This window comes from Oenanthe melanoleuca, chromosome 2 (assembly GCF_029582105.1).
Source record: "Oenanthe melanoleuca isolate GR-GAL-2019-014 chromosome 2, OMel1.0, whole genome shotgun sequence".
Classification (NCBI taxonomy): domain Eukaryota; kingdom Metazoa; phylum Chordata; class Aves; order Passeriformes; family Muscicapidae; genus Oenanthe; species Oenanthe melanoleuca.
The window spans coordinates 103,174,015-103,190,738 of record NC_079335.1 but is presented as its reverse complement, the minus strand read 5'-3'; the positions used below and the strand labels follow the sequence as shown (position 1 = coordinate 103,190,738).

Sequence of the window (16,724 nt, the reverse complement as noted above, 5' to 3'; positions counted from 1 at the left end):
GCCATGATTCACAATTTTCCTCATTTACTCATTTGCTATATTGTGAGCAAATGCAAAATGGTACCCTTTTATTGCACATAAAATTCATTGTAAAAAAGTAGTATATCCCCCATGACACCTTTCTAAGGACTTCTGAAGAGATTTAATGGCCAGCTCTCATACTGAGGTTCATCTGGTTCATCTTGTCACTCCCAAGGGATGACATCTTACTAGGGAGAAATTTTATTCTTAAAGAGAAGGTGCTTTTCTCTGAGCACTTCCAGCAATGGAAAATTTAATAGCTGGCCTAGGATCTAAGATGACATGAAGCAAGGTAATTCCCCAGAACTATGTGAAAGGATGGCATCATACCAGGTAAAGAGTTGCTTCAGGAACTCAATAATCTAAGGACCTGCTCTTAGAATAGATGTGTAAAAACAAGCCCACCTAATCACATTTTGCTGAAGAGCAACTCATGGTTAAAAATAAGTGTGTTTACCCTGCACAAGTCCAAAGAGCTCATGACCAGAAAGAATGCTCTTATCTAAGCAGCACTATATGAAGTTAAAGGACAAGACAAGGGCACTGCTAGTTGTAAGACAGCTAGAACTGCTTTACCTCAAGTGGCTGTGGCATATCAGGCAGGTCACAATGTCAACATGCAAAGCATAATGCAGCACAAGTTTATGCTGGTCAGCAATCCTACAGGAAGCATTTGAGATCTATTTCCAGTGGTAAACTATGACAGATGCAATTTCTCCAGTAACTATTCCCACAAACAAGTCTGTCTTGCTGCTAATTTTGCTACTGCTAACCCAGACAAATTGTTTGATATAGCATTTGGGGCTAGTTGCTTCAGCAGGAACAGCACCTTTAAGAGATAAACAAATAACAATTAAACATCAATTTTTCAGGGAGCTACCAAATTTTCTTCCTGCAAAGGCAAAGCGGGTTAACCACAGGCTGGTGGTAGAAGATGGTTAGAACTAAGTCCTCTGTTCACAGAAGGCTGGAGGGGCAGCAAGTGGTGCATCATGCACTTTACAAGTGCTGTGGAGCCCAGCTAGTAAGTCCTGCCAAGAAATGGGGAGTGTTGCCTTGTTCTCAGCACCATAGTAATTAAGTTTTCTGGTTTGCAGACATCTTGAAGAGGAAGCAGAACTAATTCTCTTCGGACAGCAAAGATTATACAACCATCTCTAGAACTTTCTCCTGAATTGAACCACACATCCCAGTGCCATGGGCATATCAGGTGTCCCAAAGAGCCAAAAGGTAACAAGTATTTTTCTTTATTATATGACTTCATGACAGAGAGACACACCAGAGAAATGCTTTAGACTACTATAGTACTGCCTGTGGTCCTGCTTTTCTCAAGGATAACTAATCACCGCAGTTTACATCATGAGCACATTTTCATACCTCTGCTTTGTGTTGCCTGGCTGTCATCTCCAAGATCATCTTCTCCTCCATAGGTCCGAATGGGGGATCGGGCATAGGAATGCTTTTGGATAAGGCTCTCCACACTTTCTCTGTAAAAGGAAACAACCTAGTGCATCAATACCATCCTAAAGAGCATCCTAATTCGTTAAGTAAATACAGTGCCTTTTCCTGTCCAGATCACACAGGTTCTCCAAAGTTACTTAACGAAAGATTTACGTCATAGTATGACATTGGAAATGCCAGATTTGGCCTGCATTTTTTAATATTGTGAATCACTTCTTACTGGCTTCTTCAGCAGAGTGAACTTCCTACTGTGTTTCCTGGTTGTGGTCTCAGACAGTGAGTATCAGACCAGCACTCTTCATAAATTTAAAAATGCAAACTCTGCAGTTATATGTGCATAGTGATGAGTCTGGGTTCAAAGAGACACCTGTGCTCCAGCTCCTTTCAAACAAGATTTTGCATTGCACATGACCACCTCATTTGCTGTTCTCCCCCTTTTCTGAAAGTGGCAGCAAAGATAGGTGTGTCTAGAGATAACTCAGCTCTGACTATGCTCTCTCAGCATTGGAGTCGAGGGCAGCTCATAGCAGGAAGTCTGCAGATACTACCGATCTCGTGCCACATCTATTCTGGGAGGTTAGATGTATCTGCCAGGCCCCTGCCTCGCTGGTAGCACAAAGCACTGAACTCACCCAAACCATTTTTAAATAGAAGGGAGACATATCTGCATGGTAAGCCTTAGTAGTTTGTAAGGAAGATCCAACCTTTCACATTCTAAGCACATTTCCATGTAAGTGGCATTATACCAAAGATGAAAATTACCTAGGCACATTTCCAAAATAGCCTTAACCTTCTGTTCCTGTTTATGAAATCTAAGCAGCAACAGTTGTCTAAATCTGCTCGTCGGTGAAGGTTTTGTCTGAATTTACCATTTGTCCATCCATACTTGCTAATGCCCTTCGCTTAGAGAGTGCACTTGTTCCAGAAATTCCAAGGAAAAATATTTTTCAAGTAACATGATAAATCACAATGGCATATGTTTTCCTTTCCTACAGAAAGTCCATTATGGTCATTTTGTCCTTGGTCTATCACTGGCATCATTACTTATGCTAGTCTCTCAGAAAAAAAAAAAAATAAATAAAAGAGGATCTTATCAAAGTGATTTACTTGTGTCAGGCTTGGAAGTGGACTGAAAGCAATGGCAGTTCCTACATAGAGGATGATATAATTGGATTACTGCCTTTTAAGTGATTGAAAACAGTAGGCATATTAGGGCTATCTCGAAGAAGATTTTCTAAAGAAAAAGACAGATGGCATTGTTTACATTACGTTCTGAATGCCTCTTCAGAATGTGAAATGCAAAGAATTTTGCTTGATCAAAACAACTATTTCATGAGTACAGCATAACAGAATAACAAATTAAACCAGTGTTGTCTGATTGATTTAAATACTGGTATATAAATATATTCATAATCAAAGAATTACTAGTCTATCAAGGTCTGAAAAATAAATTTAATACAGGTGATTGTCTGTATTGTCTCTATTGACTTTATTTCTAGTAAGGGTCTGCTTATAATGGCAGAGATTACAGCATGTAATAATATCCTGATGCAACAGAAACAATGCAGGCTGTAGTTTTAATGCAGTGGGCCAATTTCACCTCTAAAATATTGGATCCAATGGCGGCTTGGGGATAAACTCACCCCAATAAATTTACATTTGAATTACCTACAGGGATTTAAAGCTAAATCAAATGCCCATAATTATTGCAGACTAAATTCTTTCCAGATGGGTTTGTATGCTAGAGAGAGAACTCTATTATTCTATATGGGTTTTCTTCTTTTAAATGAAGAAGAGAGATGACTTCTTAGTGAACCCTGAATCTGCGAAGTTTGAAACCAGGGAACTATGTGGTAGATTTATTTATTTATTTATTTATGATGTAGTGTTGCAGATAGTATGCAAAGGGTTTTGGAAGATTAATCTCATTCACTGGCACAAGAGGCAAAGGTTTTTATGACAGAGAGAATGTGGAAACTTGGATCAGGGAAAGCAACTAATCTCACAGAAACTGTTCCTTTTGTGCAGCTGAGGTTTAATATTCAAGACTTGTGTGAGCTTATCTTGACTAACTTGGACTAACTTCCACATTGGTTGTTTATGCTATAATCACAAAACACATACTGAATTTTCATTTTAGAGGTTGAGCCTGTGACTCTCATCATGACTGCTAAGCATTGAAATTCACACCAGCATTTAGGCACCTGCCCCACAATCTTCAGGAAGCCCCTCTTCTTTCCACATACAATACATGCTGCATATAAACCTCCAAGCAGACCTACAAAATGCAAAAGACTGAACACACCTAAGTATGCAAAAGGAAACAAGAAAAAAAATAGAAGTGGTGTTTTCTCCACTCATAAAGCATATCTCTGAGTTATCCTCCAAACACTGTTTCTTCCACTTAGAAAAACAAGAGAAGTCTGCACTTAGATTTCTTTCCTTCCCCTTGCGTTTCAAAGGAAAAGGGTGTGGCAGCCTCTGCACCATGCTGCAATATTCCATCCTCAGAGAACATCACTTGGAGTCCGGATAAATAAGACAGAAGTTGCAACTCATTTAATCTATGAAAACATTTGGAGTTTCCCACATAGGTTGGAAAGAGGAGACTAACCTCCTCCACCCTTTCAAGACAGAGGTGCCTTAGGACTTACTCCAATGCAGATACATAGGAGGAAGCAAAACTTTAACAACAAGACTTAAGTGCCTGTGAAATCTAGTTCAAAATGCAGGAACAAAGCTGGAAATCTAGAACAAAGATTCCTTCTTATATCTTTGTTTCCACCGGGTACAAAAGGACTTAAATCTAAAAATCTTTTTGAAAATTCTCTCTATGGAAGTATAAACCCTTTAGGTTATCCCAAATATGGTGCTCTGGAGAGTAGATTAATAAAATACTTTTTTTCTGGTCCCAAAATATTGCACTAATACTACTAAAAGGGAAATACATTATTACCTCTGGCTTTATAGTTCTGTTTGCAACATCAGATATTTCAATGTGGTTCAAAGAATTTATTGAAACAATTTTATAAATTAGAATTTGCCACTTTATGATTCTGTGCTCAGTTTCAAAAAATAGCAAGTAAAGAGTATGGTGGAGATCTTTTTAAGGCTGTCTTTGCATATTTTTCAGCATTGTTCCACAGTAAAGAGTCCGAAGAACAAAGTAACTTCCGGTTACTCAATACTCAACATCTGTCCTTCTGTTTCTTCGTTTGTGATCAGACTCATTATCTAATACTGAGACCTAACATTTTTTACCTTTTGATGTGTTTTAGAACTCCACAGTTTCTTCTATTAGCAAGAAATTAGCATTAAACTTTGTTCTGAGAGAGATTACAAGCTGCCAATTGAATAAAGGAAAGATATTTTCTTTCTGTCAAATATTTTTGTGTGGTTTACCAACAAGTTTCAATCTTCCATGCTATTCTTCAACTCATAGATATCTTGGAAATACCCAGAGAAGGGGAAAAAGCATGAACATACACACAGATATTACTATGATTAAGCTGTGCAATGTGTACAACTGGGTAATAGTAAAAGATGACAGGCTGGAGAAGAACAAGTTAGGGACTGAAGCTGCTTGAAAAAAAACAATCCGTGTGCCAAATGGAAAGGAAAAAACTAAGCTCATATTGGCAAGTACACCCACAGAGAAAATGCTGAGGAAGGACAAATGTGAAGAGAGATAATAGGAAAAGGAGGTCAGACTGATCCCAATAATCTGCATTCCAGCTGAAGCACACTTTAAGCCCAGCCCTGTCAACAAACCTTATTACGAATGAAGCACTTGTCCCCTTTGTCCAAAAAATAAAACAGCAAAATTTGAACCTGAAATCAAAGTATGTGAAAGGCTGAAAGAATTAATCAATTAGAAAGGGTTTAGAGTATACAGGGAACATATTGCTATTCTGCAGATTCTAACCTCTTAATTAAACATTTCACTCCTGCCTCTGCTGGCAACTGATTCCAAAACTAAACTTCAGCCTAGAGATGCTTTAAGTCTTACAGTTCCAAGCTGAGTCTTTGGCCTTGATTAGCTAACAGTGCCCTGTATGTACAGAGTAGCCTTGGAGGACCAAAAAAAGATGGGAAAATCCTGATGTAACTGACAAATGATTCACTAACACTTTACTGATCAAACCCAAGATTTGCTATAGATTTGAACCAGAAGAAGTCAGAAAACAAAATAGCTAAGGCTCTGTGTGAGGGTGGTCACTTTCTTCTGCTGTCAGCCCAGATTACAGACATTCTCTCAGGAGATGATAAAGTCCCAGATTACCCTGAGCAGCATCTTTAATCAAGATCAAAGAACAGGGCTTCTTTGTAGGTGGGAGCAGGCATCTCTGATGTCATTTTTTCCTGCTCCTTTTGCTATTACTCTGCTTCAGCTGTGCATGCACAACAGCTTGATGAACACCACAACTCTGATTCTGAATTCGGCAGAAAGGAGATGGAGATGGGAAGCCTACCTTCTCCCTTTGGGACAAGAATGCTTAAGACAATATATTTAGTGTTGGTGAAGGTGTCAGAAAAGCTGATTTAGAAGTAGCTTGCTGGGACCATGGCATCCAGTATCTATGTTAGATCTATACCACAGCTACAAAGAGAATGAAGTTTGATGAAGGGGCAGCCATCTCTTCCAAGTGGGAGCCAGGTTTAAACTTCTTTGAAGACAACACACCAAAGTCAAACTGGAGTGCGAAAGAGCAAGTGGCTAAGCCAGGCACCCTGAATTTATTGTGTTCTGCACAAGTTACTGTTTCAGGAATGACCACAAGAGGTAAAAAATTCAGAGTAGAGCTGAGAAGCCTCTTAGTATTAACCTCTTTTTTTTTTTATCCCATGCTATCCAAGTGCTAGGTATGCAGAAAGGTAAGGATATTCCCAGAATCTGTTCTCTGTTCCTGGTGTCATGGGATTTGCTCTTTACCTCTTTTTCTTTCTTGTTCTTTGCAAGGAAAGGCAATGCCAATTTAAAAAAAAAAAAAAAAAAAAATTAAAAAAAATAAAATAAAATAGTAAAACTGACAATCGCGTTTTGCTTGGCCTTTCAGTCCAACACAAAGAAAAATACAGAACAGGATATAAAGTGTATGAATTATCAATTTGCAGCCTGAATTATTTCTTTAGTTCTGCATTTCAAAGGTTTCCTTTTTTTTGTAGCTGCCAGTTAGTATGTTTGGAAAAAAGCCCAGATAACAGAAGATGTCAGAAGTGAGGTGAGGTGAAGACAGATGGAATAAATGGGCTGAGAAGGCACCAAAATAAACTTGTCGGAAGTCGCACTGTAGTAGCGTGTAGTAGCTTTTTTAAGGGGAAAGATGACTAATTTTTCCAAGACACAAGTACTAAAAACAAGTCTGTTAAGAAACAAAACAAAACAGAAAAACCCCACCCAACAAATAAAACTCACCCCAAAAAACCAACAAAAACCACTCACCTCCCAAAAAAAACAAAACGACATAGCAGGAAGAACAAATACATTTCTGTAACAGCAGCTACAAATGACAACTTATGCTGTCAGAACCACTGTTCAGGTATCATTCAGCCTTCATGTATCTGTGGCTTTTATTTGCTATTTTACATATGCACAAACATACAGACTTATTAATTTTCTATATATACTCTTACTGGTAGATGAATACTAGAGGCTGAACACAGGAGCATCATGCAGGTGGTGAATGGTGCATGGTATGGACCAAATCCTTGAGCAGGACAAAGTAGTTCAGTTCCATTGCTTAGATTAAAACAGAGCCAACCAGGGATAAAACAAGGCCTACAGGCTACAGTGGCTCATGTGTCTTGGCCCAAAAGCTAATCCACAGCCCCAAAACACTTTCACACAAAGTCAAAACAGCTGGACAAGTGTCGGATGGATGCATTACTGCAAGAATATATACAAGAAAGAAGGAAAATTAGTTTTAAATTGTAAAAAAAACTAGGGTTTGATGACAGTAGAAGAACACATGTACCTCACAATTATGTTTACTGTCATCTTCTCAGTAAAAATCCAGCACTTGTAGATGAGCTGTAATATCCATGGATGTGACAAAGCCTAGCTGAACCCATGGCATGGGAAAAGTAATGACATTTATGAAGAAGGGGCATGAAGCTGTCAATACACTCGCTCCACTTATCTCAAATGCAAATAAAAATGAGAAGGCTGTCTTACATAGCCAGCCCCATGGAGCTTCACTTCACCCAGTGAAGTAATCATTTCTTTCTGACTGCAACCAAGTGATGAGAGATAAGTACAGAAAAGTCCCATGCAATTGTTGGGAGAAGTCCCTGGAAAAATTTCCCTGGGGTGGAAACCATAGATCTAATTTGACATCATCCCTACCTGCTATGCACACACTACATCTGCATGAGGTGAGTGGAAACAACTAAAATAATATACTATATATACTATTTTGCACAAGTAAGAAGATAGATAACAGAAAACCTAAGTGGAAAATGAGCCAGAGTATGAGTGCTTAAAAACTTGGGAACTAAAGAGGATTTAAGTGGCATAGGAGGCTTTCTGCTGGGTGAAAAGGAACAGTTGCCTAGCTAACTACAAGCAGTCAGATGAACCAAATTTGAAGGGAATAATTCAAGGGTTTAAGCATAGCTTTCAAGATTTGCTAAGGCATCCAAGCCACCTGCAGTGGTCCGGAAGGGACGATGCAGAAAATACAGACAATCCGTCCACCCATCTTGAGCAGCAGCTATAGGCTGGGCTAACCTCAGCAACATCTGGAATGGCACTAGACACCAGGAGCTCAGCTGCCAGAGTCTTTGGTATTTCTCTGTAAATTCAGGACTTCTTTTCTTCTCTGAACCTAAACATCAGACATGCTATCTCATGGCTGGTTACTGACATTCACAGACTGACAACTAGCTCAGAATAAAAGATCAGTTGGCAGTTTGACTTATTGGAGAACTATGACAAAGTTCAACTTAACCATGGATGTTGGGGGTAGGTCATAGAGCATGCATGTATTTCTGGCTGTTGGTAGGGGGCTTTCAAGAGTCTGGGAAGCTCTTCTAGACCAACAGCAGGCAATAGGAATGGGGAAGAAGGCAGCTCTGTGGGGTGAGCAGGGAAGGGATGGGAGAGAGAATGGCTGAGAGGTTGGCTGCACTCAGCCCACCACTGAACACGTGGCTTTGACTGGTCCTGCAGCAGAGAAGTGCCTCTATCCAGCCATTAGCATAAACTTTGCTTACAGCCTTGTAAACCAGCATGATGTATTTCCACATCTCGGAGATGAAGCTCCTCAGGGGAAAATCTGGAATTTTATTACCATGCAAATCCAGTTGGGATTCTCCTCTCCAACTTCCCCATTCCCCCATCCTTCCCTTCTCTGCCTAAAAATTATTTGGGTGTGCAACCACACTTTTCCATATTTCCTCTTGAAGTATCCCAGAAGCATTATTTGACTTGTGCAGATGGATATACTCATTTAACCCTCTCCTTGAGAGTTAAAAATTCACACCCCAAACTTGCCCAACACATACGTGGCTCCAGCTTCTGAAATTATCACCTTTTTCATTGGATTTGTTGAATGGTATGTAATTATGATGTAATTTATTTATCTATTTATTTTTAACAGGCTAATTTTTCACAACAAATCAAAAGATAAATTCAGACTCAGGATGAAAAAAAGTCATCTGTTGGGTTCCGCCTCTGCATCTTTTATGCCTCTGGCCATTCTTTCGTCAGCAGAAATGCCTTAATACTCGATCTGGCATGCCATAGTCAACACCACAGTATGCTAAGCTCCACATTCTGGTAATTGCTGCTAAATGTTCCATTTTTTCATTCACAACCACTGTGAGAGCCTTTTTATAATAGAGGAGATGTAAGTACCATGTAAAAAGATCAAAAGGGGAGTCAGAAACTTATCTAAATCACAGTAGCTCAAGATAAACTCTGCCCCATTGCTATAAATAGATTACGACAAGTAATGTAGGGAAAAGATTGATTGTAAAAGGAACCTTGCACCCTACAAAAAATTCGGTATATACCAAACCCACCAAAGATTTTTTTTTCAGTAGTTAAAAGCCTTGCATATAACTATGAATACAAGGAAACCATTCTATGGTATTTAGACAGGAACAAAAGAAAACACAGAACATTTGAAAAGTTTTGTTTTTTCCTACCTTCTCCACTGCTGCGCAAATTTCACTATCTTTACATATATTATTTCAACTCCAACACATGCAATGCCAACAGATTTAATCCTAAAGGCATTTGCAGCTTGAATTTCTTACATAAGGATCGTAAATCTAGAATGGGAAGCCTGAAATCGTTAAAGTCACATATTTATAAAATCATATTCAATTAGGTTAAAAAAGTGCAATTTCTGTCATCATGTCATAAAAAGATGTGTTTTTCTCTCAGATCTACTATAAAGAAAAGCTCCCTATATTGTTACAGATAGAGGCTGTTTTCAATCAGTTACAAGAAGCAATCCAATTACTGGATGGTTTAGTGCAGTAACTGACTCCAGACTAATTTAATTTCTTTAGGTCTCTAAAGATCAATTGATCTGATTTGTTTCCCTCCCCAAAGGCTGTTTAGGAAAAAAGCAGGCTTAAATACTTGGAAATGAAATACAAAGCTCTGTGTGCTTTCACACTGCTTAGGTCATTTGGAAAAGCTGGGACTCAGGATAAATGACTGCTGTCTTGGCCCCAACATCATGGGTTGCTTTATGGGAGGCCATTAGAATCACCACGCCACAGTGTAGACTGCACTCGCAAGTGATGAGTGCATGCCTGCTAAGGGAGCAGTGCAGGGAAAGTATTTTCACAGCTTCCAGAGAACTATTCAATTTTCAAGAGCTGTGCAAGTGTGTTTTGGCCTTCAAAGTTTTTTCCCTGAAAAATAAGTATCTTTCTCCAGCAGCGATCTGATAGTTTCCAATTAGACTGAGCAAGAGTCATACTGTACTATTCACAATTCACCTATTTGCAATTAAAGTTGCAATGGACATCAAATAAGAAAACCTTCCTGCTGTCATATCTCACTTTGCTATTTCCTTTGCTTTTGTTTTAGATTACTTTAAGCGATTTTGCTGGTGCTAAGATGAAATATATAGAACTAGTGGGCACTTAGAGAATGATATCCTCATATGCCTGAGTATTTTCACAGAATAGAATAAACCCCTTGATATTTCTGCACCATTTTTATAACTTAGGCAATTCTCAAACAATCTCTTACCAGCCCAGTTGCATGTTACACTTTTGTCATCTCATGACTTGATAGTTGTGAAGCAGGTTTTGAATTTTTAAAAACTATTGTAATAATAATCAGGGCTAAGCTTTCCAATTTAAGTCAAAATCAGACCTGACCCGAACTTGGGCTCTCAAATCCAGAGTTTTAATGTAAGTTTAATACTTTTCACATTCTGTTTCTGGAATTTATTGTAGGCTTCACATTTGTCTGCCTTATCTTTCATTTGTGCCTGAGCTTGGCTGCCTGTCTCAGGCTCCATTTTTATACTTATCAATAAGCAAAAGGGCACTGCAGCTTATGCTCAGTATTTCTGACTCCATACCATGTGCTGTTATAATAAGATGTCCTCTGGAAAAATTCCCTTCATATCCAGCACCACGATAGTCAGTTCATCCAGCACAGAGGTAACCTAGTTTTTCTCCCAGCTTATCTGTTCAGACTCTTTCCGCCCTTGCAAAGCTGTATCATTAGATGTCTCTTGTCTGTAAAACAAGGAAACCTCTTCTGACAGGTCCTTCATTGACTATTTATTGCATACTAACCGGAGCTTTGGATGTTGTTTACCTCAGTATTCTGTCAATACAGCAGGTCGAGCTATTTTATTAAATTTGCCTCTTTTTTTTGTTTGTTTGTTTGTTTTCATTTTCAGTGAAGGCTTTCACTTAAAAAACAATTTTCAACAATTTTTGCAAGTGTGCATTGCAGCCTACAAGCCTTCTTTCCCCAAATTACTGTTCTTTTACCCATTTACAACAGATCACTTATGATCCAATCACTAGTAAGATGCAAAGGATTCTACTATTTCCCATCCATGGGCATGCTTAGATAGATGTACTTTTGAAGTGCTGTAAAGACTCTCTCTAGCTCTGTGGCTATGACTTCATTGAGCAGTTTGTCCCCTGCATGCACCTGTGAAAAATTATTCACAGATACATCTGGATATCTCCACATAGGAGCCTGGAGGGTTTTGACCCCTCCAAACTTTCTTCCATGATTGTGCGCTCATAGGAGAAGTTGGATGTGCTATATCCATCTCCATCGAGTTCTCTTCCAGCTTAAAGGACACAAGCAGCTTAATTCGCTTCATTTGCCAAGTTATTTGACACAATACCATAAAAATGTGACATGCTGGAAAGCTACCAAGAGATTGAAGTTTATTTCCTAACTCAGCTGTAGGTTAATTCTTCTCTCTCTATGGCAGCAGTTGCTTGTAATGAGCTGTACACACACAAAACAGTTTCCAGATAAAGCTTTCCCCTGATGCAACTTGTAATACAACTTTGGTGAAACAAAAATGGTATCTTTGTTGTTAGAGTGGGAATTATGGGAGTCATCCTGATGGCAGTAATTGCTAATTTGGGTCTGGGACTGCTGAAGTGAATTTCGGGAGCTTTCCTCTCTCTTTTCCACTGTGTTGAGCACTGGGGAGTCATAAAAATGTTTTTCACAGGACCACTGCCCTTGTTTCCCATTGACCCAATTCACAGCTCTCAACAGGATTAAATGGCATGATAAGAAAAATATCTTTTCGTTCTGAAATTGTAAATCTGACCATCTTCCCTCAACAAGAAGCCCCCTGAGGAAGATTAATATATTGGCCCCAAATGGAACAGATGTCAAAACTCAAAACAGCTCTTTCTTCATAAAGTTTATAAGTATTTTTAAAGGATGTGGAGGAGTCTTACTATATGCAGCAAGATAACGTTAAAATGCACAGGTTCTCAGGAGTTGAAAGGATGCTTTTCCTACAAACCCTCTCTTCTCTTTATCTTATCTGCATGGAAAGTAAACAGAAAGTCCCCATTACCTCTCGATATCAGTAAGTCTGGAAGAGTCACGGAATCCTTTAGCAAAAGGGTTGCTGTCAATTTTCAACTTGGTTATCTGGGAACACAGAAAAGAGCAATATTACACAAATACAGTGTTAGGGTACTGCAGCGTACAAAGTGTTAACCAATCCATCCCCTGTGACTTCACTGCTAATTTTATCCCTGTGCTATGTGTGTGTGCTGCTCCTGAGACATTGCAAAACTGAGGAGGCAAACCAGGGTGCACTGCATATATGGCAGTGGAAAGACCAAAGGGCATGGCAGGCTCAGCCTTCCTGCTGGCCGGGGCAGGAGGAGCCCATGACAGCATTACAGCTTCCAAATACTTTACCAGCATCAATCAGGTTGTCTTTTTCACAAGCAGCACAAATCACTCTGCTAATAGCTGAGCCTACTTGGTGGAGCTGGACATCAACCAATACATACTCAAGCGACCTGAAGCTATGGCTTCACATCACTACCACCATTTTTTTTTTTTTCTGGGATGGAAATGCTCTCAGCCAGGACAGTGAATGCCACCAACTCTAACTTAAGCCCATGAAAATCAACAGCTCCCAACATTTCATATTAAGGGGATTTGTCAGCCTGACTTTCCTCAAAAAGAACTGTATCGAAGAGGCTACAACCTCATTTTTAATAACTGGGGCTCAAGACTCAGAGAAAAAAAGGGGGATCTTCTCCAAATCCTGAAACAATGAAACACTCTCATCAAATAAATATATCCCAAAATGGGGTGGCTTCTCCCTCAAAATACAAAGAATAAGAAGGGCAAATACATATTTATATAAAATATTAAAAAAAAAAAAAAAAAAAAAGGAAAACTGGACCCAACTTTTAATTCTGAGAAGGAGGTCTTCTGAGGAAAATACAGAGAGGAAGGGACATGCTGGCAAAGGGAAATTCTGACTTTTTAATTTATGGTCTGCCAGTGCTCAAATGCCATGGATGTGAGTGAGTACTGGTGGAGGGTTTGAGGCTGTCTCATCGTTCAGGTTCAACTAGTGGAAAAAAACTTGAAGCTCAGAAAGTTAGCTATAGGCTCATTCTACTCCCAAGACATCCATAAGCCCTCAGCTCATGGTGATGTTGCAGAGTGGCAAGTTAATACCTCACATACAGTGAAGATTTTTATGGCAGCATTTTGAAAACTACCTTGAAAAAATACAAGCTCTAACTAGTTCCATTGACTGAGATCACCGACATACCAAGCCAACTGCACTACAGAATAATAAGGATGCCTGTTCATCTCTTGAGCATATTTTCACCAATCAAACTTCCATCTTCCCGATATTAAAGTTTTGGTATGACATCACAGGAGAAATTTTAGTATCCACCAAAGCCAGATGAGGCTCACAATCATTTATGACCATATTTTTCCTGAGAGACTGTCTCACAAACAATCAGAGAACATCTGCTAGAAAGCATTTTAAAATTAAATCTGACCTACAATTCAACTCTGTGGCAGTGGTTTGACTGTTTAAATAAATGCATGCCCTTTAAATCTTAAATTATGAGATAGTTTGTTGAAAGTGTAATGTATTTAGCTTTTATCTAATAACCTCCAGAAATGTAATCAATCCCTCCTTAAAACAGTTCTGAAAGAAATGGCAAAAATGAAAAAAGGCTCCATTTTCATTAGTCATAAATAAAATGACAACATCAACCTCTAGGGGTTCCGGAGATGCTCCATTGAGAAATTTTCCAGGACTCAATGTGTGTGCTTTGGGAAGGTTAGTTTAGAAACATCTTTAGTATAAATATCATTGATAGACACAAATCCATCCTACAGAAATAAATTCTGGGTTTAACTGGTTTTATGCCTGTTATGATTTTGCTTTTTGTTTCTAAAGAAAGTTACACGGAAAAATCTAACTGCCTGTCCAAACACTATTTTCTTGAGATTGCCAGGTGCTGATTGCATCTACAGCATTCAGATACAAACCTAAGTCGAAATCAATACATTAAAGCCTTAAAGCAGGATGTGGAGTCTGTCCTAAGGATTACTGATATTATCTTCAGAGCTTTCTGTGCATTCATTTCATTTTATTCATGGCATTTCAAAATTGCTTTTGCTTCATATTAGGAAATGCCTACTTGTTTAAATAATACAGCGGGTACATTACATTAACTCTGTGGTGCTGCCTGCCCAAATATTTGGACAGTGCCTATATTTTTCTTAATTTTTTTAGTTCTCCAGGGAACTAAGGAGCAAAATAGGTGGGTTTTTAGAGTACCATAGTCAGTAAGCCCTTAAAGGATGCTCTGATTCATACTGAAGGTAACAACATATTTCCACTGGCTTAAATGTTGAAGTCCAATCCACCATCAAGCAGAGCCTCTGTTCTCTGATTGTTTATAGACTTCCTAAAATTACTCATTAGCAATCCATTGTTATGATCTCCTCCATTTTGTATATATTATTCACTGGCATGCAAATTGAAATTCAAACATCTGGATGTAATCTGGGCAGCCTCTGAAAAGCAGATCTCTGAGTGATTTTCCCTATGTTTGAGCCTTACAGCTTAATTAGTCAACCTTTTAAGCCCATGAAATCATCATGTGCAAACCAGAATCTCTCTCCACTCATAGCTTGTGGCATGAAAGATCACTGCAAATAAGAACAGTTCTTTAATGAGCTATAATTAGAAAATGACTGAATGTTAATATGCAAGCAGCTTTGTTTAGACAGAGGAGAAAACAAAAGAAAGCCTCTTACTTGCCATTTTTACTCTCATGAATAATCCTTACTGCTCTTTGAAGTCTGTACTACTACTATATATTCAGGGATTACTCATGAATGTGAATAACACTGGCATGGAAAGGTAGGTTAAGGCAGAAGTTTTCCTAGTTTAGATTGGGCAGAAGGAAGTTTTCAGCAGGGTGGGATCTAGTTACATCTGTTGAAATTAGCAACTCTACTTACCAATTGATTCTGGTAGGCAGTAACAGCAGTAAAAACTGTCTCTGGAAAGATGAATGTTCGGAACTCTTCTGATTTCAGATTTAGCAAAGAAGCTGTGTGATCCTTCTTCTTAATGATGTGGACCCTTGGCTGGTACTTGTGCATGGAGTTCAAAATGATCTGCAAGGAAGAATGACAGAGCACTGTCCCGAAAGAAAAGTTGACAGGGCCCCCAAAGTCTATAAAACCATAGTGTGCGTGGCGGGGGAATGTTTAACACTGCAGGTGAAGTGTCTGAAATCTAACCAGCCAGAGGCTAGTTTTCAGAGCAAACTCTCCAGTTCCTTTGGGCAGTTCCAGGAAATGAAGGTGAAAAAGCAGGCATCCTAGGAGCTAGCCTCCTCTCACCCCTATGCCACTGGTGAGCATGCATTTCTTGAGGTGTGAATACCTGTTCCTGCAGGTGAGGTGTTTTACATACAGAATTACCACCGCCAGAGTGTGCCCTGGTTGGCAGGTGTGAATATGTAACTCCTGAAAGCTAATGGGCAAGAGATCCCACTTGCAAAAATGCACAGGTGCAGAATGAAAACGCTCACAAATCCCTCAGAAAAAAAAATTATGGAAAAAATTAGACCCATCCAAAAACCTACCCGCAGCAGCACAAACTATCTGACCAAAAGTAAACTCCACGTAGCTTTTCACTGTGGCAAACATTTAAAACAAACCCCTTCAGAGGTGCTCATCACCACACACTACCAAAAATGCGAAAAAGGAGGGAAACAAGTAAGGAACCCCCATTGCTATTCTATCCTCGTTAATAATTGTTTACGAGCTCACAAAACAATTCTAAACTTAAGGTACCAACCAACCAATTTCAACATTCACTGGAGTCAAACCAAGAGTCCCCCTTGCTTCAGTCACCACTGGCTGGAGGCCTGTTTGGCGGCCTCTAACCACAGTATTACAATATAAGAATTAAATACAGAGCTCAGCTCACACCAGCCCTTGTTTTGGATATAATCACAGTCACAAGACAAAATTTGGCAATGGTGTGGGTGGTTCTATTTTGCAGGGGCCATAATGACACTACAGTCAGCTCCGTACATCTTGAATAGCTAATGTGCATTCCTCAGGAAGTGTTAACTTCAGCTGAAACATAGCAGGAGCAGTGCAGTATTTCATGCTACGTCAATGAGAAAGGTTACACATTGCATTGAAGTGGTGAGCTTAGAGACAGTTCTATCATGACTACAATTTCCATCAGTGTTTTTCTTTGCTG

The 16,724-nt window shown here is 39.1% G+C and overlaps 1 protein-coding gene across 3 annotated transcripts in view; it reads right to left on the bottom strand.

Annotated features, from left to right (window-relative positions):
* The window catches only part of TBX20 (T-box transcription factor 20), a 38,995-nt gene that overhangs the window by 8,508 nt on the left and 13,763 nt on the right, over nt 1-16,724 (bottom strand). For all 3 annotated transcript variants that reach the window (XM_056485480.1, XM_056485481.1, XM_056485482.1), the window contains exons 5-7: nt 15,464-15,622; nt 12,519-12,595; nt 1,399-1,508 (exon numbers count right to left, since the gene is read on the bottom strand). In XM_056485480.1, the coding sequence (XP_056341455.1) occupies nt 1,399-1,508; nt 12,519-12,595; nt 15,464-15,622 (346 nt within the window). The remainder of the gene's footprint in view (nt 1-1,398; nt 1,509-12,518; nt 12,596-15,463; nt 15,623-16,724) is intronic.